The following is a 25,900-nucleotide window of genomic DNA, read 5'->3' as shown; positions in this document are numbered from 1 at the left end:
ACGCTTGCTTCAATGCAGTCAGACTGGTTCCTTTGCACTGCAATCGGTACTTTAATGTGTGTACAGGTAAACATACTGTAACGTGCCTAACACCACAGCGCTGGCCTATGAGACTCTGATAACGACAGGATGCTGATTACGCTGCAGCGCAAACCCAGGTGTAATAGCAAGTTGTTTAACTACAAGGATCAATCTCCAAGTAGATCGTTTATTACTGGCAAAAGGCAAGAAAGTACAATAGCTAAAAATGCCAACATGTTGGGGTAAATAATTTCTTAATGAAGGTTCAAAAATTTTTCTGAGAGATGGATAGACAGTTGCCAGAGGAACAGTACTTTGTTTTGTTTCATGCAACTCTGCACTCACTGTTTCTCAGGATTTTAAGTGTGATCATAAGCTCAGCTGAAGAAGACATTAGCACTGTGATTTAAGAGGGTCCAGCACCAGAACTGCAGGACACAGTCAAAATATCACATTTATAATTTCCAATCTTCTTTCATGAACCAAGTTGAAGAGTAGAGAAACATCTCCAGTTTCATCTGTCTTCACTGATTCTTCTATTTCTTTTCCTGTTAGTAAAAAGCCCCCTGTAAAGTTTTATACAGAAAGGTCTACATAGATTTAGCTGGGAACTGTTCACACTCCACCCACAAATAAACTTGTCTTTCAAAATGAGCTGAGATCTGCAGGCAAATTAGCAAGAAAACAGACTAAAAGCGTGCCCGCAAATTGGTCTGCGCAAGCAAACACAGCTCTTATTCATCAACTGAATACGGAATATGTATACTCTCATCACTATACTGAGAGGCCTTCTCAGTTAAAACAGAGTGCAAGAGAGTTCTGCACAAGTGATTTGACCTTGCATTTAGCCCAGACATAGGACTGCGAAATGGAGACACAGAGGCTGAGAGGCAACGAGCCATGCGGCACTTGAGCTTCTCTGATTAGACGCCTGCCAGACCCCACCTCGCCGCTCTCTCACAACCCCTCCTCAACAGGACAGGGGGACAAAATAAGATGAAAAAGCTGGTGGGTTGAGGTAAAGAGAGGGAGATCGCCTATCAATTACCATCATAGGCAAAACACACTTGACCCTGGGAAAATTTAATTTATTGCCAATTAAAATAATTTGCATTGAGAGAAACAAAGATAAATTAAAACAACTCCTTGCCCTCACCTCATCCCATCACTTTTTTTTAGGCTCAACTTCACTCCTCCATTCCAGACTCCTCTACCTCCAAGCCGTGCAGGGGGATGGGGAATGGGGGTTGTGGTCAGCCCATAACAGCTCCTATCTGCTGCTCCTTCTTTCTCACACTTTTCCCCTGCTGCAGCATGGCCCATCCCCATGGGCCACAGTTCCTGTTAGGAGAACCTGCTCCAGCGCAGGCTCCTCTCCACAGGCCACAATATTCTTCAGGGAATACCAACCTGCCCCACCGTGGTCCCTCCACAGGCCACAATATTCTTCAGGGAATACTAACCTGCCCCACCATGGTCTCTCCACAGGCTGCAGGGCAATCTCTGCTCCAGCACCTGGAGCACCTCCTGCCCCTCGTCCTTCTCTGGCCTGGGCGCTCACATGGATTTTTCCCCACACTTTTTTCCTCACTGCCTATGCATTCTTTTCCCCTTTCTTGAATACATTTTCACAGGGGCACTGCCAGCTTTGCCAAGGGGCTCGGCGGAGTCCTGTGGTGGGGGCGTTGCAGAACCGGCTGCAACCGGCTGTGACCAGCCCAGGGCAGCCCCGGTTCTCTCCTCACAGAGGCCCCCGCAGCCCCCAGGGCACCTGCACCCAATGCACCGTCCTTTTAAATGAAAACCCCAACCGTCTCAAATAGTGGTCTTTAAGGCTAGAAGGAACCCCAGCGAGAAGACAACCAGACCTGAAATGACTTGATGAAAAAATATGAGACCGAGTTCAGTACAGGTTATTCACAGCCATTTTGGCAGCACGCAGCCAGTGTTAAACCAGTCTGTGCCAGGTAGGTTGTGCCCAAGGGATGCGTTATCATGGAATCCAGGTGTCTTTAAAATAAAAGAATTCAAATCCATAGGTCTTTCCTGCTGAGAACTGCATTCCATCGTGGCAGCGACCACCTTGTGCCCTTCCCACCCAGCCTACAAGGAAACCATCACCCACAAGCTTGGCGTGTCAAAGCTGTTCAGACACGACATCCAACTGGCTATCATCGGCACACGAGCTAACGGCGCCAAGCGAGGTGGCTGAGATAATTGGTACCAGGGGAGGGGGAATGGGATTTCCTAGTGCAGATGTTCTCAAGGTTTCCTGCTGTGCGGACAGCATGCATTAACAGAGAGACTGACTCACTCACAGACACCTCCCATCCCACTCGCAATACCATGGGCCACCCTCCCTCAAGCCTGCAATTGCATCACACCCTTGAGGCTGCTGTGACCACTTCCAACAGGGGAAAAGTAAAAATATTTGGGGTATTTTAGAACCCTTTAATAAAATAAGGCAGCTGGGAACACAAGCGTCAGCTACATGAAACCCACTCACACACTGCCGTGGAACAACATGCAAAGGTTGCGGTTTTAGGATGTCAGCTCAGTGCCAGAAAACAGCTTGGCTGGAAGAGCAATGGAGGTTTTTGGTCACTGGGCTGAAGAGAAGGGATGTAAAAATTTGTCAGTGTGGCTGAAGCGTGGTCATGAGCACTGGTTCCTCTGTTGCAGGTGAACTTCTACGCTGTATTGACTTCCATTCTGTGAGGAGTCATCAGAAGTAGAGAGAATACGCGTTGGAAACAGAAAGAGGTATGGTAAAGAGTCATACAAAACAGTAAAATGGAAGGGGAAGTGCAGAAGAACAAGAAAAAGAATAAAGCCCATCTCTGACATCTCCCTCCTTCATCTGCGTTTCCCTGACAGAACCTTATTGCACAGAATGCCCTAAAGAAAAGAGAAAAGCTTGAAGCCTGGACCATCCTTCTCCTCCTCCTCTGTTTGCATTCTTCCTGCCTGCCTTTCTCCTTATGGCTTTGACAAGGAAGGGACAGAATAAATGCAGCTTTGGCATGAGCTGTCCAGGCCTGCCCCAGCGTGCATAAAGCACAGCCTAGACATGAGGAATTGGACTAAGAGAGGAACTAAACTACATCAGTTTACTTTTTTTTAATTCTCAAGAGCTTCCTCTGCAGGTGGACGGTGGGAGGGAGACGTGTGTGTTTCAGATGTTTTGGAGTTCAGAACAGCAACCCTGAGGGTTAATTGACTTTTTTCTTTCCTAAGCATTGCACTCAAGTAAGAGTCTCCCCATTGCCTTGGCTGCTGGACGACGTTTGGAGAGCAGAAGCATTAGTCAGGTTACTGAGGTTGTCTTTCACTTGTTTTGAAAAGTGCTATAGGATTTCTAACACCCACCTAAAGCCAAGCTTTCAAATTACCCAATTAAACATTATAAAAAAAGTACATATTCATGGCTCTTTATAAGATACAGTTGACATAACTCTTTCTCCTGGGGCTGCTGGAGTGAAAAGAGAAATCTGTAGACAGCGATCAAATATTTATATCATTTTGCCTTACATCCCTGTTCCCATCATGAAAATTCCAGATCAGGGTAAGGGAGCCAATTATCAGTGGCAGCTCTGGAGCCTTTATGTGCCAGTCCCCAAGAGAACAGACATATAAATCCATCAATGCATGCATGATAAAAATGATTTTATCTGCTTCTTTAACATAGAAAAATCTCTCACAGGGGAAATCCAAAACGAAAAATGATCTGCAGAGTGTAAAGGCTTCAGAGAGTAAACCAGTATTATTCCTAAAGAAAAACATAAAAATTTTCCCTCTTAATGACATCCAAAAGATCACTAACTTCAAGTTACTGCTTGCTGCTCCAAAGGGTTTCCACACTAATTGCATGGCTTAGCAACAGCTGCAGGAAAACTAACACATAGTACAGTAACTTACCACTGCATGCTGTATTCTCTCAGAAAAAGTCAAGCAAAAAACCAAGCCACAGTTGTAATTTATTCCAAAACCACAAAAAATGCACTTAGAAGAGAAAAAAAAAAAAAACAAACCCAAACAACCTTTTTTTTAAGGTTTTCAGACACACAGAAAGCAGGTTTTAAATTATTATGTTGTGGTCTTGGAAATTCAGACATCTCTGTCGCTAAATGCTCAGAGGGTCAGTCTGAGTGGGACTTGGGTTTGCAAAATAAGCCCTGCACAATTGCAAGGAGCCAACATTCACAACTTGCTGTTCAGGTACTAGCTCAAACCAGTCATCCTCAACTTTACAAACACACTATGGCCACGGACAGAATTTTCCAAACGGTCTCATACCACATTTATCGTATGCTTCAGAATCATTAGAATCAGAGTTTTCTCCAGGAAGCTGAAGGCCTAAGCCATGAACACCAGCCACAGTAGACGCCAGTGCAGTTTGCCTGGTCTGTTGGGACAGAGAAATTCTTTTTGGCTTACTGGACATTTCTCTCAGATGAAAACACATGAGGAAACAAAAGCATAAAGCTCCCGCAAGAAAGCGGTGAATGCCTCATGCTTCAAAACCTGCTCCGGAACCAAGCCTAAAGTGGCAGCTATTGTGAGCAGATACACAGAAGCACAGGGGAGAGGAAAAGACAAAGCCAATGCACTGGTCTTCTAGCTGCTGGCTGAAAACCTGAAGTTCCGTTTAGATGAAGCCATGAAGTGTTGCAAGAGCAACACAGAACCTCATAAGAAACAGAACATCCATCCAGCCTCCACATGGATGAAATGCAATGAGAAACTATAGTTGCCAGATGCAGACTAACAGAATGGGTGAGCAAAATAAGCATGTTTTACCACAAAGGCACTTTGTTTTAGAAGTTATAGGAACTTCTAAACACTGGTGGCTACTGAAGAAGGGCATGAACAAAGGCAGGATGCAAAGGGGAGACAAGAACTGAAATGCAAAGACTGAAACACTGTGCAAAAGCTCAATACCAAGGGAGTTTAACTTAGAAAAATAAATCAGCACATACATATATTTAAGTAGCTGGTTTTGCCTTTCTAGAATTCTGCTGATATCTCTCTATGTCCATGTCCTTACATCCAGCATGCCCATAAACTCACTGCCTTGCTGCGGCTGCAGATGTAAATGGTAGCATTTGACAACTTCTTTATCAGCTTTTTTTTTTATTATCACAAAGCCATGAGGAATCGCCATTAGGAAAGTCACGCTGAATCAAATACCTTGCCAGAAAACAAGAACAGGTTTCATTATAGAGATGGTGACTTAAAAATAGTCAACTGAAAGCCCTGGAGCCGTGCTTGTTCCTACTCATACATTACAGAGTACCTTGGAGGGAAATTCTTCCATGGTCTTGAAAAAAATCTGTCTTACAACTTCAAATATTAATTTATTAAATGGAAGAGTTTGCACCTCTACAATGACTTTCAAGTAAACAAGTAACTTTAGTGCGAATCTATCCTCTGTTCAAGGGGATGGTCAGAACCACAGAGTTTCATTGAAAACACAGCATTTGCTATTTGAAGTACTACCTGTTATTTCTGCGTTGCAAAAGGGGCTTGCTGTGTTTCTTAGCTGTTATTCTAGAGGAGGTGGTGGGGTTTTTTTCCCCTAAGATTCTCATTTACCAAGGGAGCAATAAAACAGTATTTTGTAATGCTGACTTTTTTCCCTTCAGAAATTCTTGTAACATAAATAGATATTAAATACTTTAAGGCAGATCACTTTATTTAAAATGTCTATAAATATAAAATGCATTAATAAGACCTCTTAATGCTTGTTTTGTGGTTTGACAGTAAACGTAATGGCTTACAGAGAGGAGTTAAGTTAATATACCCCTGACCAGTAATGTTCTATTTGCTTAAATGCAAGCATCCAAGCCAAAATTAACATTCTGGTTTCTTTTAGAGGCAGCCCGCCATCCTGCAGTGTGGCTGAATAAGCACTGCCTAATATCATGGGGCAAATCCTGCCCCCCAAACAAACGGTCACAGAAGGCTGACAGAAGTCCTACCGAGGCAGGCAGGAAACAAAGATCCCAAGCCTCCAGGAGGGTCTTCGTTTGTGTGGTTACACAGAGCACAACCGATCCTGCACCAGAGAAGGATGTAACAGATGCTGCCCTAAGGAGTGAGGGTTGTACTATTCCTCATATCACAGTTTTACAGATGGGAAACTTCCACACAAAAGATTCAGCATGGCTGGTTCAGGCACCACCCAAAGAGTGTGGCTGAGTGACGAGTTCAGCTAAGGCCTACCTAAACCACATGACTATCCTGTCTCCCTGAAATACATTTTCTGAATTATTCTTCAGCCTCTTTTGTTGGGATGAAGATCAGTTTTCATTATAGCAAATGGAATGTTAAAATCCCCTTTGATTTCCTTGAATTTCACCTTGTTTTATAACCTCAGAATAAAGGATTTATGCAATGATGCCATCTACGTGTTTGCCTATTATTATTCCTTGGTATCTTCTGATCTTGCCAGACACTCACAACCAGTCTCCTCAGGGAGGTAGGGGCCTGAAAGATATTACGTTCCTACAAGTGTGGGAATGTAGGTGGCCAGACAAAGGAGTGAGACTCTGTTGGTGCTCCTCTGAAGGCTGAAAAGCTGAAACATAAATTCAAATCCTATCAGACATCAGAAAAAACACATGGGTGAGCCCCTAAGAGCAATGACTTAACAGTGGGAAGCATTTCAGCTGGACTTTGCACCCTAGGAGATGTCAGATAAATGTGTTCCTCAGCCAAGAGTCCTCTTCCATGTGCACTCTCTAGTGTCTAATAAAGGGGTGAGCTCACACTACAGCATCAGAACCTAGCTTAAAAGTCCATCAGCCAAATCCATTGGAAACTAAGCTTCAATATTTGCTTAGTAGATGGGTTTAGAGAACCCAACCCATCTATCAGCGCCTCCCGACACATATATATTCACACCTGGCAAGCTGATGTTGCTGAGACGTTCTCCAGTACTCCTCAGCCTGGACAGACAACAGTATTCATGGCCATCTTTTGTTTAGGACTTGGTCTATCAATGTATTGAACCCTAACAATATTCACAGGCTGATAAACTATACAACATAGAGATGCAGTAATGGCTACACTGAAACAATTGACCTGTTGGCACGAGGATCATCAAAATAGATGATTAGACACATGTTTTAAAAACCCTCACAGCGTAATGCCCTGTCCTAGCCCTGGCAGGACTGTAGAGCGCAATGGCAGATTTTTGTTATCTCACTGATGAATCAGTGCAGAACAGATTTTATGAGGACCCCTGGGCTGCCACTGCAAAGAAAAAAAGCACCCATCACCCCTCTTGAGGTCCCAATCATCTGACATAAGGGAAAAACTCAGACCTGACACATATGTTACACCTGAATATGCACTTCTGTTAGTTCAAAAAGTGACTTGAGAAGCAGATTTGCTCCGAGCTGAACTTATGTTCTGCCTGCTCACTGCAAAGCTGGTATGTGAATTTAAAGGTGGAGGACCGTGGCTTTGAGAAGAATAAGGCTCTTATGCCGCCAGCAAACACATCCTTAAATGCAAGAAAGCCAGTAAGTAGACCCTAAAATGATGGTGACATGAATGGATTTGTTGCAAGACGACATTTCCGACAAACCCACCCAAATAAATGTAGAGACACAATGAAGCCCTATTAAGTGACTATTGTCACAGCATGCTACAAGGCAAAAATAAAAGGTGGAGGAAGGGACATAGAAAAGCAGCTTGTTAACAGAAGAGGCTAGTTAAACAAATGCCCTGCTTAATCAGCAAGGCATTTCACTACAGGAGAGCTCCCTCACACCAGTGGTTGAGAAAGGAATACAAGACGTCTTAAAAAGCTGTTGTCCCATAGCAGGATTATGCACTGAGCATCCATCACTCAGCTCTTCACTGGGAAGCATGACCAGTCAATTACTATTATGAACCGCTTTTTTTTTTTTCCCAAGCCAATTTGCTGCTCATGAACAACAACAGAGCAGTAGTCAGGAGCATGAATGGTTCCTGGATGTTACAATAGCATGGGCAGAGGAATACACGCTTCCTCCAAGGCTTCCTTGTGCAAATGCCTCTGGAAGGACCCCTGCCGTCTCTAAGTAGAGTTTCCAAGTGTCCACATCCAGTTTAGCCATTATCTCTTTATTGGCACTGCCAACAAGTGACTGAGTGAGCATTCATTGTGAGAGGCTTTGTGTTCCCTTATCAGCTGAGACTGAAGGCTTAGCTACTAGGACAGCTAACAAATTAACACCCACGCTTCATACGAGCTTGTGGTTTCAAAAGGCTTTCCTCACTCCTGGCAGATTCTCTGCAGAATTTCTAGAATGCTTCTAAAACCCAACTCCATCGACTATTCAGAGGTATGATCGGGGCCACTTCATGTAGCGCAGGAGGTCCTGGGGTAAAGAGAATGGGATGAGCTAGCAGTTTGGTGATAAGTTTGCCATGTTTTCCACAGCAAGGGAGGCAGCCATTTTCACTATGTAAAAATCAGAGATAAAAAGTGTTTCTAACTGACTTAAAGCCAGATTTTCTGCTGGAAATCAGTATGACTGCTGTCTTCAGTAACAATTTGACTGCCTGCTATGACAACGACCCACAGAGAAGTATCTCTTATGAAACAGGCATGCCATGGAATTCTTTAGGAGCCCAAGAAACACGTGAGACAAGACCATCTATCCACTCCGGGACACTCTCTCCCAAGGTAAACAACAGCAGTACAAAAACATGGTAGAAGACACCACTGCTGAACAATTATGGAATATTTCTTAACTGAAAATTTCAAAAAAGCTTTTTATTGTGATGTCCTTAGGCAGATACAGGGAATCACACCAACGGGGGAGAAGAGGCACACAATGCAAGAAAACCAAAACCTTTCCTCCTACCTCAAGGTCAAAACAATTACCTGGTTCAACTGTCAAGGAAGCCAGCTTTAACCTACCCTTGATATGATATGTTTACTCTTGATTCTTCTTTTGAGAGTAAAGCGCCTACTTACCATATTCATAACTGTGAGGATGAATCTTTGGGCAGCCTCGGCACCATGATATTGGACCATATCAGCATCTGCCACCACCAGAGTTTCTACTGTGTACTCGTTGGTAAGTCGAATGGCATTTCTCCTCTCTCTCCAGTCACTGGTTGATTTCATTTTCTTTTGTCTCTTCTTTTCTAAAAGTCAAAATACTTATTAAGGCTGTCAGATCATAATAAAACATTTATACTCTTTTCAACAAACTTTCATGTGCACATTCAGATTGAATGACCTTTAATTAAAGTGTCCTTTGTTTATTAAAAGAAGAAACCAAGAGGTTCTGTTGCAAGTACATCTGTACGTCTGTATCCAGATTTGCATGAGACTACCACATTACATGCAAATAGAAAAGAGGATGGGAAAAGAGAAGAAATCCAGAACAGTAAAAGATGAGCTGTAATTCAAACCAAGAAGAAGTCATACTCTTTCAAAAGTTTCAGAAACTGGAAATCCTGCTTGTGAAGAGCGTAACATTCCACTATAATGGAACAAGTGCTAATTATGGAAAAATCCGCTGAAGAAAACTTTAGCATAGGAGACCATGCTTCGGGATGCAATGTGCACTCTAGAGTCTGCAGGTTCTCCTTCGCCAGGGAAGTTGTAAGATATTCCTGGAGTCAATATTTCCATTAGTTGCATTGTTACTTGCTACGAGCATTATTAGAGCAATGTAACAGAACACAAGATAGAGTCTCAAAAATTTTAAATTAAGTAAGATTGTTTTGGAACATGCACTATTGGCCAACTGCAGAAGTCTCTGGATGAAACCCAGAAGTGCAGAAGGTCAGGCTAGATAAAACCTTCTCAAGCTTTCTTTGCTCATTTATTGCTATTGGCACAAGCGCCAGCACCAGCAGCTGCAGTCACTGGCCACCTACGTGCAGAGCTCACATGCCTCTTTATTGTGGTACACGTACCAAAAGCAGGGGACTCCCTAGACCAGCTGATCCTTAATAAGCTTAAGTTACAAGAACCTGTGAAAAGGACCCATTCTAAGGACTATGAAGTGAAGCAGTGGTCAGCTACCATTAACTCAAAAATTAAAACACAGAAGTTAAACCTCCCTTCCTCCAAACTAAGAGACTAACATATTAGTAATTTTTCCTCTTCTAAACTGAAAGGTGAAATGTGTTTCACAGCTCAAAGGCAGATGTGCAAAGCAGCCGAGGTATGAACAAAGGAGAAATTAGGTTCAGATCTGAAATTGAATCTGCTCACTTCGTTGCAGTCACAAAAAACGTATTCATGTTTTCAATTGTAAAATGAAAGAAAAGCAAATGAAGTCATTAAAACAAATTTATTTTGCAATAAGAAACAAACTGACAAGATTCATTGAAATCACATCTGCATACTGGTCAGTCTGCAACATACTATGGATAAGATACTGACACTGGTATTAGCGCTGATTTCTTCTAATGAAATAGGGAGCAGAACACACAACAGGTCCTGAAACAGCATAAACACAACATTCAATGAAAAAGTGACATGGGATAGACTGTGATGGATGATCAGACAGATACCTCATGTCACGCTACACTTGCTGCTCATTTCCCAGAGCAGAGAATTCCCTTCTCATTTTCTGTGGATTTAACTTGAGGCCCTCTCTTAGCAAGGCACCATTCTGCAGCAGGCAGATCTGAGTTAGCATTCACTGATCCTGTTTTTCCACAGCCTGTTTACCAGCTCCCTTAACATATATTCAGCCTGAATTCCCCTTCTTTCCCAGGCTCATAAATGCACTCACATCCAGATCATCAGTTTTCCCTGATGGACCCTCTTGTGTTCAGGGTGATAAACTCCATCAGCTGTAAGCCCCCCAAAGCCCACCTGAAATGGACTCCCTGCCTTCTGCTCATTCACATGTTTTCCGTCTTGTCAATACACACATTTGCACGTGTCCATCCCATATCCCTATTCTGAGTTGTCTAGCAGTCATCCCGTATAGCTCTGCACATGCTTTTCTGCCCAAGGCATCAACTGTCAACACTGGGTGAACATTTTAAACTGAGAGAACAACCATGAAATTTGATTTGAATCTTTTAAAAAAGAGTTTGGAAATATCCCCCCGGGTCTAAAAAGACAGACAGGAGCCCATGGACAAGGAAAAAATGAAAAATTGGGTGCTCATAAATAACGGAAGCTACATGCCAGCTGCAAAGATGAAAATAGTTTCAAGGCTTGTTTTCACATGGACTGCAAAAAAGCTACAGAAAACTGTGCAATCATGACAAGGCTGCCACAGAGCAGGGAATCTTTATATTTCCAAGTGCTGTAGAAAGGCAATAAAATAAAATGGAGTCACGATACCAGAAAGAAGAAAAGATGAATGCACCTTTGATTTGCCAACTATGGAATGGAGATGACTTCACCAAACTTTTGTGAAAAAGCTCACGTTTGTTTGTTTGCTTATTCATTTCATTCCATTCCATTCATCCACCCATCCCTCCCTCCGCACAGCCATGCACCTTTAGCTGCAGTACTTTCAAAGTTATCATTTAAATACCAGGGGGAAAAAATCCAAGAAAAAGGAAGAGAATGCAAATTATTCCAGTCTTGCTGCTAGCAATCAGAACCTTCATGGAAGCACTTCCTCATCAAATTTTTATTTTGGTAATCCCCTAATAAATTAAAAGTTTTCAGCTGATGTAAATCTCCTACCTATACACTTGTGTCAGAGGAGCAACCCACTATGCCAGACACTCTGTGGAGAAGAGGTCATGCCATGGTCATTTGCCATGGGATTGCCCGGGATGGTCTCTCCTCCAGAGGCAGATGAAGGAATTGGCGAAGCTTTGCCGATTCGACTTGGCACCTCTTTGCAGAAGGCAGCTGTTCAAAACTCTGAAAGGTGTGACTTCTGGAGAGCAGCAGCGTAAAGGGACTCCTGGCAAATTGCTGGGTAGTCTTGGTTCACACTAAGCCTCTGGCCCCCATTCCTCCATGAGTTTTACTTCAAGCTGTGGATTGGCTCCTTTCCACTGGGTGGTAGGGATTAGAGGTTGTGTGTGGAAAACTATCACCCCACAGGCTTGCCTAGAAACACAGCCAAAGTGACCTAACTTAGAGAATCTGGGCTCTCGCTCTCATCCTCTCCCTCACATTGTCCAAGTGTAAGCTTACAGAGCACTTAAAACAGCCAACGTGTAATGGACTCAAGGGAGCTTACAAAAAGCTCAGGTGGTCACCAATGATCCGCTACGGAAGAGGTAAGGGAAAGCAACACAAACTACTTGAACAGGTGTCATGTGTTGTGTCCCCCTGCCCTGCAAACTTTTTTTTTTAAGTTTGTAGCTCCTCTATAGGGTAACTCGTCTTTATTCTTTTTGTCCTCCCAGAGGGATACTTTCAGAGTGGTCTCTATTTGCATCTTCCTGCCTACCACACATGCAAACAATTTTCCAGCATAATCAAGCACATGGAGAAAACACAACTATCATTTACATGGATGAACCATCACAAAGAGAACAAAAGAAATACACACATCCCCTATTGTAGACATTTGATGAAGACAAGAAAAAGATCCAAAACCAAGAGTAAAAATCCTCATTAAACGCATCTGCAACTCATACCTGAGGTAAGTCAACTTTATGAAGGTATCAAAAAAACCCCCCACATCTCTAGAGCCTCAATTCAGAAAGAAGCCAGCCCAGAGAAGTCTCACTCCTGCCCCACATGATTTATGGACTATGGGCAGAGAATCCCTCCATGAGTACACGAAACCCCAAAGTAAAATAAACATCAGCCATTAAAACAAGGATTAAATGCTTGGTGGATTCTTTATTTGAACAAACTGATGTTACAAATTTTGTGGTGCAGATGTTAAGTGTTAGTGTGAAGGCATAAGAGGCCATAAAACATGGGCAGGAGCCTGTCAGAGGAGTTTACATTGCGGGGAGCATACATATCCACACTGCACACTATTTTAGGAGTCAGGTGTTCCCTGCTTAAGAGGTCAGACAATTTGATGTGAAATATGAGCTGAAACAGTCAATCTACAACACAGCACGTATATGCTAGGAGTGACTAGGCACAAGGGATATTACTCTTTTGCCAGTCACTTTGACAGTGTGTTACAGAGTCTATCTGGCCAAAGATTCTACAAAATTCAGGACTGTTAGGTGATGGGAGAAGGGCAGTACACCCCAGATCCTCAGTATAAAATGGATGTAACATTGCACAAATTCATTGGCCGGCTTTTATTTACAGGCTTTTACTTTTCCTTGTCTAGCCACTTACAAAGCAACATGATCTTATCACATTCTGCAGTCTAGCAGTCTTTGCAATCTTCTTCAGAATGGCAAAAAATATATAGTCCCTACTGTAATCAGAAGCACAACGGAGCTCTTCTGAAGCCTCAGTAGAAAACTCCTTATGTTCAGTGCTTTTTATGGCAACCCGACAGATGTACAATTCCAAAGCAACCGCCCCAAATGACCTTTTCCTATTACACACCAAAAGCCCTGTCTAGCAGTGTCTGGGTTTTGGCACATTCTTGCTATAACTGCAGAGTCCCTTCCTGCTCCTCCTACCTCCCTTCCAACAGTATTTCCCAGGCTCATATGAAAAGAAACTTCTTCTCCTATAGCCTTGCACTTTTTTTTTTCACTAATCTTTCCTTTTGTAATTTTAGCTACCTCATTCTAGTTAAACCTACTGAAAGTTTCTGGATGCAGTTCAACAAAAGCCACAAATAAAAGTAAAATTGCAGAGTCCTTTCTGCAAGGCCAGGCTTCTCCCTAGCAGCTCTTTTCTATTGCTGCCTTAAAAATCCTCTCTGGTTCTTCCTCAGGAAGCCGTCTGCTAACTTCTCTCCACCCATGACCCCTTTAACATCTCTACATACCCTCACACGGAAGGCAAGCTGTGTTTTCCTTTACACTGTTACTTCAGAAGCACAAAAAGAAGGCAAGAGCATGTGAGTGGGGCAAACAGCTAACACTAGTTTTCCTTGTGCCCCAGGAGCTTCTAGAGAATCTTTCACTGCTACTCACATTAGGTGGGTTTTACTGGTTTCACTTAAAAATAAAAATCATCACCTCTCCAAAGCAAGAGAGAAAGAAAAAAAGAGATCTTGCACACAAATCAAGCCTAGAAATTAAAGAAAGGAAGTTCTTGCGGTATATGCTTACTAGTTAATCTACAACCATACACCAATCAGAGGAAGGGCAAGTTTGCTGAATTATCAGAGGGAGAAGATGTCACAAAGTTTCTCTGGTACTAGATATAGGATGCAAACACCTCTCAAAATGCTATCAATTCTGTGTTTAAACAATCTTTATACTGCATCTATGTCTCTTAGACATTGCTATTTAATCTAGAAACTACATTAATTTCAAAGAAATTTTCAAATCTAGCATAATGCCTTGATTTCACTTCAAATCAAGAAGGCAAGGTGTAAGGTGGAGCCCAGAAAAGAAGTGAAACAGAAAGTGGAAGTTAGCAGCAGCATTTACATCCCAGGTCCTAAGCAAAAGCAAAACCTAAAGAGGATACAGGCAGGCTTCTTTCTTAGTTTGAATTGAGATCAAGAGGTGGTGGGTTGAAACATAGAGAAGAGTGTGTGTTATTTAAAAACACCTCAAAAGAAATATGCTACAGTTAAGTCAATCTACTCCTCATGTTTGTATCTGACAGCAGAGCGGCTTCCAAACCACTTATCGAACAGCTTCTTCAAAAGACTGACTGCAGAGCATCACCACGGTGGATGCACACAAGCTATAGAAGTCAGCAGCCTTGTTTGCTCAGACTGGGGATTAGGTTGCTCACAGTTAAAAGCAAGACAATTTTGAACAGGTTTAGAGCTGTGAGACTTCCAGGATGACAAAACATTGGCTGCAGAAGTCAGCCCACTGAAGGATATGTGCTAACACAGCCTGAGCTATAAGAGCAACCACAGCTCCCAGGACGGCTCAGAGCTGTGAGATCACCACAGGCACATAAAGGCGGGCAGCTCAAAAATTCATGGACGTCACCAGAAACATCCCTTGACTGTCTCCTGTGGGCTTTAAATCCAAAGCTCTGTGCATTGGTTACCTTGCAGCTGCAGCTCTCATCCATACAACAGCAAAGATGTTCTTTTCAAAGCACCTATCTCCTGAAGGAGAAAAAAAAAAACAACAAAACAAAAAACACACACACACGCACAAAAAGCCACACTTCAGCTCCAGGGGCCTTGCTCCACACAGTTGCTTCCTTGACACGTTTTCTGTGGCATCCACCTTGGAGTAGACAAGCAAGAACTGAAGAAGGAAACTAAGAACAGACCCTATTGGAGGCACCACCACAGTCAGCACCTCCCAGTCTATTTCCAGCCATGGGAACTTCACCTCTGCCAGGACACAACACAAAGTTGTCCCTGTGCACTGGACTTTTATACCTCCATTAAAAGCTTGGGATTTCAGATTTACCACAGGTAGCTGATGCCAGTGCGTAGTCTGAAGCTCAGGGATTAAAAATGGTTGCTCATTCAACACTCACAGCTGATTGCAGACTGAGAGCTGCCCTCTCATTTTTAATGCCTTGTGCTACAAAATGGTTATACACCTTCAATTCCTTTCTGACTAGAATGGCTGACAAAATCATGCATCAACTGGTAGAAAAATCATCGCATAGCAGAATGATCCATTGCTCCCTAATCCAACTCCCAAAAATATTTGTTGGGTTTTGTTTTGTTTTTTTCACACGGCCACTTTCATAGCAAATCACAAGTTCATGACTATTTGTCTGGCACAGCAGCAAACGATAATTTGACACAGAAGTCATGAACTCTGTGCTGCATCTCAAAACACCACGGACATTTTATTGCAAGGATTGTTATCCAAGTTAGTCTGTGGCTTGGACGCATCAGTTAAAACCTTTTTCTTCTGCAAAAACATGCTCAGTCGTCAATATAACACATCAGGACTTTGTCTTTAATGGCAGGTCTGTAAGACAGCACAGGATAAGCACTATGATTCGCTGTCCGCTTGCTGGTTCAATTTGGCAGCAGGGTCTCAAAGATTGCCACCTCTTGAACGATGTGCACTTGTCTCCTTTCAAAAGCACACCTTCATTGTAGGATTTCCATCCAGCTAGAAACACGGACTCACTCGTGTAAGACACAGAAGACAATTTAATGGTCCAGAAAGCAGGCACGGTGAGCATGGCTTAATGGTATGACCGTTAAAGTGGGAATGGAAATATCTGCTCCGCCACTCCCTCTTAGCCTTTGTGCCTCAGTCTGTCATCCTACATTTGATTTTCTCCGTTACTAGTTGTAAATTCTCTGAACCAGAATTTATTTCCTTTGTTTGTGACAGACACACAAAGATTCCACCTTGCTTGGGGCAATGGGAGAAGATCCTATAACACAAATATAATTATGTCCAAGTGATAAGGAGTGATGTACAAAAGACTCTGAATTCAGACTCCTCAGTTTTGACCACTTAAACTCAGCAGATCTGAGACCAGTCACAAAACACAGTCCTAATCCACTTTAGGGCTTTAGAGACTACAAAATGTTTGGCTGCAGTTATACTGTGAAAAATGGCATCACTGGCCTCCAGATTTATTTTATTTTAATGAGCCTTTAGCAAACGTGCTTAGCTTGCAAAGCATGTTTTTACAACTGCCAGCCTTACCAACTCATCCTGGGCTTTGGAAGCTGAACTCAATCACTTCTGCTGAGGCTGGAAGAGCTCAGGGACTCACCAAACCAGGGCCTCCCCTCCTAGAGTCTGACCTCACCATTACACCTATATCTCGAGGGAGGCGGCACAGACCTCCTTGAAAGCCAGGCAATTTACTTCTGGTGATTTGCAAAAGCTAGTAAACAATACAAGTTCATCTCCCATAACAGTGTTGGCTCAGCAGGTCAAAGTGAAGTAAAAAGTAGCATAATAGTTATTTTTAATCCCTAATGTATACAGATATGTCAAACTACACAGGGAACAGATCAGCTGAGAAAGAAACTGGCAGTTTATAGAGCAACTTTCAGATCCACAGGTTCTTGGTACTACTACCAGCTCAGAGTTAGTAGCCCTAATTAGCAAATAAAGAAACTGTTTAAGAGTTAGAGGTTCTAGTCTAAAGGACCTCTAATTTTCTATGCCTTCAGTCGCAAGTTCACAGTTTGGCACATCTATGACTGATCACTCATAATTAGAAACTACCTCAAAGGAAGCTTGGAGCTTTTGAATAGAGGCAAAACCTGCCCCAAAGTGTTCCCATCTTGGCCATACAAACATGTAGGCGTCCAACACTTGGTAGCTTTTTTAAGTGATACCCCAAGGGATCTGATGAAGATCAAAGGTCAAACAACATTAGGAATTGATGCCAACAGAGTACCAATTCCCAACTCCTAGCTCTAACCCTGAGCTATGATTTATGATAATATGGAAAAAACAGAGACAGCTAAAAGGTAAGTGATGTACCTTAGACTCCTTAGAGCCACCTGTCTGCCTTTCTAGCCAGAATGACCACTGGAATAGCTGTGAACGGCCCCAGACAAGGACAGCATACACCAGACAATCTAGCTCACTACCACCTGGAAGTTTGGATTTTGTTAAACTCTAATGGAAACTAGCACTATGTTTTATTAGGAACCAAGTGAAGGAGCAGCACAGCTCTACTTCCAGAGGAAGAAATCCATACACTATGTGTATTTGCATGTCCTCTTTTTTTGTCTCTTTTGCACCTTGACAGTAGAGGAAGAAGAAACTGGAATCCCTCGTGCTCCACATTATCCATGCTGCCCTTATGCTGAGGGCTTCATCCAGAACAGACCAGCAATAAAACTTCACTTGCCACATGTGATGGAAAAGGACACTTCTGAATGGTAGGCTGCTCCAAAAGGCTGCTGTTTATCAGCCATAAGGAAACAATCACACACTTACACGGAAAATCCAGACTCCCTGTTTGGAAGACCAGGGACCTGGAAAAACCAAGGGATTTATCCACACAAGTGAGACACACTCCCATGGGTAAAGTGCTCAATTTCTGATACAGGGAATACTTCTATGTGTGCAAACACCTAATCACGTTACATCTTCTGCATAGCCCATTGTTGAAATCCTTGCTTTAATTCTTCAACAGATGCTTCCTAATATGGACTAATACAGGTTGCATTACATCTCTCTATTTTTAGTGCACGTGTTTTTTGGCCATAATAACTGCTATTTCAGGCCAAGTCAAACCTGCAGAGAAAACACAGCTAAGAGACAATGATTAAAGAGGAGGAAATACAACGTAGCAGTAACATGTGTTTAGGATTTATACCTGTTCGGGGAAAACATTCCCTATATTTGATACCTGCATACGAGCGCTTATTTAAATTATTACCAGCTTTGATCAATCGTTAAAACAGTAACTAGACAGAGAAGCAACACATTGTTATTTTGTGAATTAAAATGTTGATCTTCCTGTTTTTCACTATATGCTTCTCTCCATGCAGCACATTTGCATTAAGTGAAAACCGGTTCATTTAAACTGACAAAAGGGTTTAAAGCAAACCCACATTTAAGAGTAATTTATGAGGTCTGTATCATAAACATGAAATAACAACCTTCCCTCTAAAGACAAGCTGCTCTCTCTCATGCTCCTGGACCATATTTTAATATCAAATCCCTTCTATGTAAGGGGACTTTAATACATCACTGGAGACCTTTGGAAAAGTTATAACAGAACTTCTTTCCCCAAATAAATTGGAAGTTTTATGACACGGTTAAAGGAGATTCCTGTGCTTTCAAAACATGGTTTGATTCTGTCTTTAACATTGGTATTTTCTCTCACCAAGAAAAGAGACTTTGATGGCATAGGAAACATGCAAAATATGTGACCAAATCTCAGCAAATTAGTTAAACTACTGTTGTTCGTGATAGTTAGCATAACTATATCCATTTACTGCAGCTGAGCGTGTGGTGGATATTGTCATGCAGAAACAGCTTTATTGTATATATTATAAGGTTGCAGAGACACAAGGCAATGAAAGAAGCCCTATCTCAGGTGTCTTCTACCTCCACTCTTAGGTACAGGAGGTTAATAAAGCAGATGGTATAGCTTCCCCGTGGTCCTCTCTGGTCTGCCCATTTCCCCTTTGCCATGAGCTCTTCCTATGGGGTTAGAGATTGGCGGGAATCCCAGATACTGCTGAAACACAGATTAGCCCTGCAGCTACCTCTTGTCCCCACAAGTAAATTGAGAAGGCTATTCATGGAGGTCTAGGCCAAACCTGAGGGCACTGCAAAAATCACGTATGATGCATTAAAAGAGATCTCTTTCTCTCCCCACTTGGCTCGCCTGTAGCAAAATTCTTACTTACATGTATTAAAACCTACAAACAAAACTCCCTATGACTCCATTCTTTCTCCAGAAAGACCACTAGTCCGGGACCTTTGACGAGAAAGTTGTCAAACTCACTCTTTAAAATCAGAATAGCGTGTGATAGCAGACTTGTATCCCAGATGCAGCCCAGTGTCTAGAGATGAGAACTGAAGAAGTGTTTCACATCACTGGTGTGAAGCTATTTCCCATGTTCCTAATGATGCCATGCTTCAGAGCAAATGAAACCCAACCTTTCCTTCCTTCCCCCTCACAGCATATGCACCTGGAAACCTTTTAATAGGTTTTCTGTTTGCCTCACAGGGGCTCATGTTCATGCCTGAGCAGAAATGTGCATTGTGACTTGAACTCTTTCTCCTGCTGGATGACAGGTGATAAAAATAATATGTATACACATATCATATGACTAACAATAGCACCTGGACCATGGTGAGAGGATCCGTCCTTTGCTGCTGGAGCACTTCAGAATTTAAACAAAGGAATTAAAACATCAGCCCTGAATCCACAGACCTGGGATTTTTTTTTTTAACCCATTAATAGGCACTTTCAGATTCAAATCTCAAAGATCCAGTCATGCAAGACCCTAAGTACTTTCCCATTCCTAACTACAGCCAGATTAATCCTCTTTTACAGATTATTCCAGGAGAAATTTGGCTCCCACAACGTTCTGCTGCAGCTCTAAAAATAATTTCAAGTGCTGTAGGACATGTTATGCCACTTAGACTAAAGGAGTTGTTTTAGAGATTTTAACAACCACTTCCCAAACCAGACTGCTAGCATTACCTAGCCCTGAGGAACTGTTCAGCTCAGTTTCCCTCTCCCATGGCTGGGACCTGTGAGGACAGTACCACACTTCTGGGTGGAACACAAGAGGAATGCTCTTGGAAAGCTGTGCTTTCTATCCCCTCAGACACATGGCATTTCTTGATTAAATTAATTTTGCCTTCTCAAAATGCTTTCCTCTTTCCCCTACAAACCCTCACACAAGTCATTACATCACCGTGCATCTTTTTTTTTTTATAATCAATTAAGTTCATATATCACATATATCATATATCATTGCTGCCGGCAGAAATCTGCTATTGAGCAATTTAGCCTGTTTAAATTTTTAATGACATGATCAATAACTAACATTAAAAATTCAGTATTTGATGCTTTCTATTTTATTTGAATCCCAACTAACCCCAGATCATGCCAGGTACCGCTGAATTACAACATTTTAAGAAGAAAATATCTTTAGAGGTGATTCTTGTTTGTTCAGAAAATACAAGAACAGCAGCAAAGGACTGGAAAATGCCCAAGCATGGCAATTCTGTGGCTTTGAAAAATACTTGTTTTATATTGTATTTACACAAAGATGTATTTTTCTGTCTATGTTGTTTCACAATAGAGGATGTGTACCTAAAATGCTTAGCATGTGAATATTTCCTAAGTATTTACAACCTCCATTCTTTCCTGACAAGTTTTAGCCTGGGTGAGCCAAATTACAAGCCGGTGAAAAATAACTTCTAGTTCAAATCTGATCAGTCCTTCCCTCTGCCGATGTTGGTGAGTACCGTAGTAGAGAGACCTATCCCAGGAGAAACTCTGGAAGCATGCCCCTAGATCATCATTTCCACACAATTTCATTAGGAATGGACCTTTTGTGTGTCAGACAGGATTAATTTTTTTGTTTCTAAACTCCTTGTGCACAAAAGTTAATCCAAACCAGACAGGAGTCAATTAGGTCGTTAACGTGCTAAGCCTATTAACAACCATGACTTACATTTCTTTCCCGCAACAATGAAAAACATTCTGGAGTCTGCCTTTAAGTGGCAAAGCCCATGAGCAATTTCATTATTTTATGACACGGCTACTTGAAGCAGTGGCTGTTTGCACGAGGAAGCAGCACTCCCCACTGTGCAGCAGTCCAGTGACTTGCTCTCTTTTTAGCATAGCCAGCCTGCGGTCCATACAAAGAATCAGCACCCAAGGGATACGAATTCCATTCCCAGCTGTTTTGCAAACTCCTGTGTGATCTCGGAGCAGGGCAGGGAATCACACAGTCCCAGATTTTCCTCATCTACCTGCTGGGGGAGGGACTAAAGCTATCCTGGTCTCATGCAAGAGTCAGAGAAGCCCATGCTGTCCCCTTAAATCCAGTCCTAGCTTAGTCACAGAACAAGATCCATAGCCTTAAATAAATTTTACATCAGATTACCAGTCTCCCTTTGCCTCTGAACTCAGATACTCACTCAGCCCATGTGGCCTGGCCACCACCTTTGCACGAGCTGAGCTATAGTAGCAGTGTGTGCATGTGTGCTCTTAGCCCCGCAAATATGAGGATTCTCAACGACTTTTCTTGCAGTAGGGAATTCTAGTTCCTCAGGCTGTCCGTGGATTAGGAACCTAACAGGTATGTAATTAATTTTGCTGACGCATGGGGCAACCACATCATGTGAGACCAAGGGTCCACATACCTCATGCCATAATGTTCCCCAAGCTCATGACCTGCCTGTCAGCTACCTCTGGGGCAACCTGAGGAGGAAAAAGCTTGCAAGGAGGATCCCAGCAACCGTGGGGTCTATTCGCATTCACAAAGCAGACAAGAGCAGCGTGTAGTGGGTCCCCAGATGTCTTCAGGAAGCAGCAGTTGCTACTGCAAACACTTTTTTTCAGCGTTTCCTTTTAGTGTCTTATTTTTATGGTTCTGATACCTTGGTACTCACCTCGTCTTTCCATCTGTGATCCCATATTATTACCCAGTGTCTCCCCAATTTCCTTTCCTTTAGTCCCTCTTCTCAGGGAGGGAATTTCACTTCTGCCGAGGACAGGCAGCACCCTGCCCCTAGACAGAAGGTTCAGTGGCAAAAAGGATGAGGAAGATTTCCTGGACTGATTTTGGTTCAATTCAGCTTTTAACTAATGGCTGTCATATTTTACAGTGTAAGCATTTTGTAATGAATTTTCTATGAACACCGTGCTGCAGCACCTACAGTACTTGGTTAGGAAATCAGAACAGTGCTGAATTCTGATATCTCCTCTAAAACAGACATAGGGGATCTGTAACTTTAAGCAGAACGAAGAATTCATACTCAGAGAATCAAAAAGAAGATTGGCTTGGTCTGAACCCATGAGAATGATAAACCTGCGGAACTACTAAGAGCTCAACACCACACAAGAGAAAATAAAGGTCCTGGCTATAGCATTTACCAACAAGCAATGCCAGCTAGGAGGCAACCTTATGAGCAAGCACGGGTCATCTCTGCTGGTTCACAGGCTTGGTTAAATTCAAAACTTGAGAGATACAAAAACTGAGGGATACAGGCAAACTAAGTTCATGACTGCCTATTCCAGTTAGTTCCTTCAGACTTCTGCTTCCACTGCTGTTGCAAATAAGGAAAGCCTTTTGTGCCTCCCACTGTTGCCATGTCCCTTTTGTGTCCAACAACAGCGCTCAACTGTTCCCATACTAGCAAGTCTTACTCTTGCACCCATTAAATCTGCCATCCTGCTTCCCATTTTGTCCCTCTGGCAGTCCAGTAGAAGACTGCGTAGATGCCTTGACCCGCAGCCTCCATTTAGCATGCAGCCCATCCAGTACAAGGCAGAAGCTAAAATATTGGTGGGGTAATGGGGCAGGAGAGCAATAAAAGGAACAGAACATACAGACACACTGAAACCCGAAGAAGAGATTTCACAGAGTTCATAAAAAATACCCTCTATGCAACCTACCCACACAGATTTCCAGAAAGGATAAAATTCAATTGCTCCAAAGAAGCCAAAAACTAGGCCGGTTTATACTAGCTGACAATCTGACTATTTGGCTTTAAAAATGGGAGAAGACAGGATATGATCAGTGAATAGGGGCAGCCATGTTCTCTTGAAAAATGGTAGGAAATAATATTATCAACAGCTGTTTTATTATTAACATCAAACAAAAAAATCCCCACTCGAACAAAAAGGGTGCAAGACAGCTGCATCTTTTCAGAATTTCAGCTGCGAAGCATTAGAACATCAGCAAAGTTTGCAGCAGCTCACAGGCACACACTCTTTAAATGCAAAAATATAGTAAAGGTACTGACCTTCTGTGGTGCCTTGGCTGGAGGAATATGAAAGACAGGAGAAAAGTATTGGCAGAAGATCATTACGAAATAATTAGATCTCCTTATTATTAGTCTCCCATTCCAATGGGGACTCTAGGGCTTAAAATCAGATCCACAATCATGACTTTTTTTTTAATTTATTTTAATCTAAAAAACAACTTTAACAGTGTCACGCTGGGTCACAACTGAAGACTGACAATTTGGAACATGCCACCAGCACCTCCTATATCCATGGAGAATCATAGGATGTAAGTCCAGGATCTTAACACTGGCAAGGTGTGTCAGCATGACACTGGAAACTGAGTCCAGAGCATTAAAGAATGCCAGGCACATAATTAAAATCCAAGTCATTGCCATTTCTTAGGAAGTCCCATTGAAACAATCTACCTCATATTGCTATTTAAGGATAAAAGCACTAGAAATTGCTTGAGAGGTTGTTGTTTGGTCCAGAATAGCTTCGTACACGAGGCACATCTGCATTTCAGTGGCTACTGTATCCACAGCCAGCAGAACAGAATGGCAGACAAGAACTGCTCAAGCACTCCACCACCTCACTCACACAAGCTCCCTGCTGTCACAGAGGTACTTCCTTCAATACCCAATCCAGCTAGATTAAAGTTAGCCTAAGGATATCTATACGAGTTGCTATCGCATTTTGGACTCGGATGTCAAACCTGGGTTCACACATCTCCAGGAAAGCTAGAGACCTTAAAAGTTTCTTTGCTGTCTCTGTGAGCTCCTTCCCTCTAACACAAGGCAAAAGCTAAAAGAAAACAGTTTAATTTATCTCACAAAACCTTCAAGCAAGCAATTTAAAAGCTGCACTCAAAGAAACAAAAAGTCCTATAGCATGACAGCTGGAGCCTAAGTTTGACAAGTCAAACACCAGAAAGAAAAAGCAAAACCAAGTTAAAAAAGTTACCTTGCTCAACTACATCTGTCAGTTTCAAATGCACCTAAGTCTATACGAAAGCAATTAAAAAAAAAAAAAATACAAAGTTGACCGCATACCCTGATATACTCTGTTACGGATGGTGTGCTCTGCTAGACAGAAGTAAAAATGATGATATGTGAGAAGCTGAAAACGAAACTAGATTGTTGTACAAAAGAAATAGTGCATCTCTTCCCCTCTCCAGATATCTTTTCATCCTGTTATGAGCTGGATCCCTGGAGCTGGACTCCACAAATGATACTTCTGATTAAATTATACAAAAGTATCTGCAGTGACCCTTTCTGCATTCTGAAACACAAGGATCACCATCCTAACCATGCCTGCTTGGCACAACTCTAGTAGAAAAGTCAGACAAAAGAGGACGCCTCACCACTGACTTCAGTTTCAAAACCTGGACCTTTGCTAAAAACGTTGTCAATACCTTGCCGAGCAGTGGTCACGTTGCATGATTAAAGCAGAAGTTTACTCTGACCCATCATAAAATTTATCTTCTTACAAATTGAATGGTACAGCATAGGTCCTAACAATTTTGATATTTGTGATGGGTCTCCTTCTGCCTGAAGTAGCAGAAGGATTCATTAACACATACCATTTTTCACTAGCTCCAGCTGCCTGAACACTCAAATTACAAAATACAGACATATCTGGCAGAATAACAGTTAAAAATATAATTGCATACTCATGGCTGTTCTCTTGAGCCACTTCAAGCTCACCTGCTACAACCTTGCAGTGCTCATCAGGAATGTGCGACTTCATGGGATGGCTTGATTTTGTGGATCGTCTACGCCTGATGAAGTGTTCTTTTCCGCTAAATGAGGTCTCTGATGTATTCACTGGTTGTATTAGCATGTGCTCTGATCCAATTTGGATATAGCCAACCTGTCCACAAAAGAGAAGAAAACAACCCCATCAGTTTGGTATCCTAACCTTGTCTATCAACCCAGTCTGAACCTAGACCACTTCACTGCAATCATTATTTACAGTGTGAGGAAACGTAAAGTGATTATGATCGTATTTAGTCTGTGTAATACAGACTAAAGAACTTCATCTGCTTCTCATATTTATTTTTCATATCATTGAGTACTATTTAGAAACATTGTGCACTGTACATGTACAAAGGTAGGGGTTCTTGTCAACACCTTTCCTTTCCCTTCTTCCTCTCCCTCCAGCTACAGCACCACTCTAGCTGGAAGCATAAATACGTATGTCTTACGAGATGCTCAGCTCACATGAGGACAAATGAATTCTATCAACAGAAATCCTTTCATAATCACCTTTCTAATTGCCAGCTAGAATTGCATTGTTATTAAATGGCATTTACTATCTCAGTGAGCAAAAGGGTGAGATTGCCTGCAAACAGGAGGCCGCCTATGTATATCACTCTGGCAGACAACACTAAGTGAATTGAAGTGATGTTGGAAGTGCCACTTGCAGAGCCACCCCCATTTTTTTGTACAGGGACCGAGTACCTCTTCTTGACTACAGTAGTGGCCACATAGTAAGCACTGCTCTCCC

The 25,900-nt window shown here is 42.3% G+C and overlaps 1 protein-coding gene across 2 annotated transcripts in view; it reads right to left on the bottom strand.

Annotated features, from left to right (window-relative positions):
• The window catches only part of ADAMTS17 (ADAM metallopeptidase with thrombospondin type 1 motif 17), a 191,499-nt gene that overhangs the window by 154,909 nt on the left and 10,690 nt on the right, over window positions 1-25,900 (bottom strand). For both annotated transcript variants that reach the window (XM_054215400.1, XM_054215401.1), the window contains exons 3-4: window positions 25,099-25,264; window positions 8,996-9,168 (exon numbers count right to left, since the gene is read on the bottom strand). In XM_054215400.1, coding sequence (XP_054071375.1) covers window positions 8,996-9,168; window positions 25,099-25,264 — 339 coding nt within the window. The remainder of the gene's footprint in view (window positions 1-8,995; window positions 9,169-25,098; window positions 25,265-25,900) is intronic.

Source organism: Rissa tridactyla, chromosome 9, assembly GCF_028500815.1.
Source record: "Rissa tridactyla isolate bRisTri1 chromosome 9, bRisTri1.patW.cur.20221130, whole genome shotgun sequence".
Taxonomy (NCBI): Eukaryota; Metazoa; Chordata; class Aves; order Charadriiformes; family Laridae; genus Rissa; species Rissa tridactyla.
The sequence above is the reverse complement of the archived record's forward strand: the minus strand, read 5'-3'. Positions and strand labels throughout refer to the sequence as shown.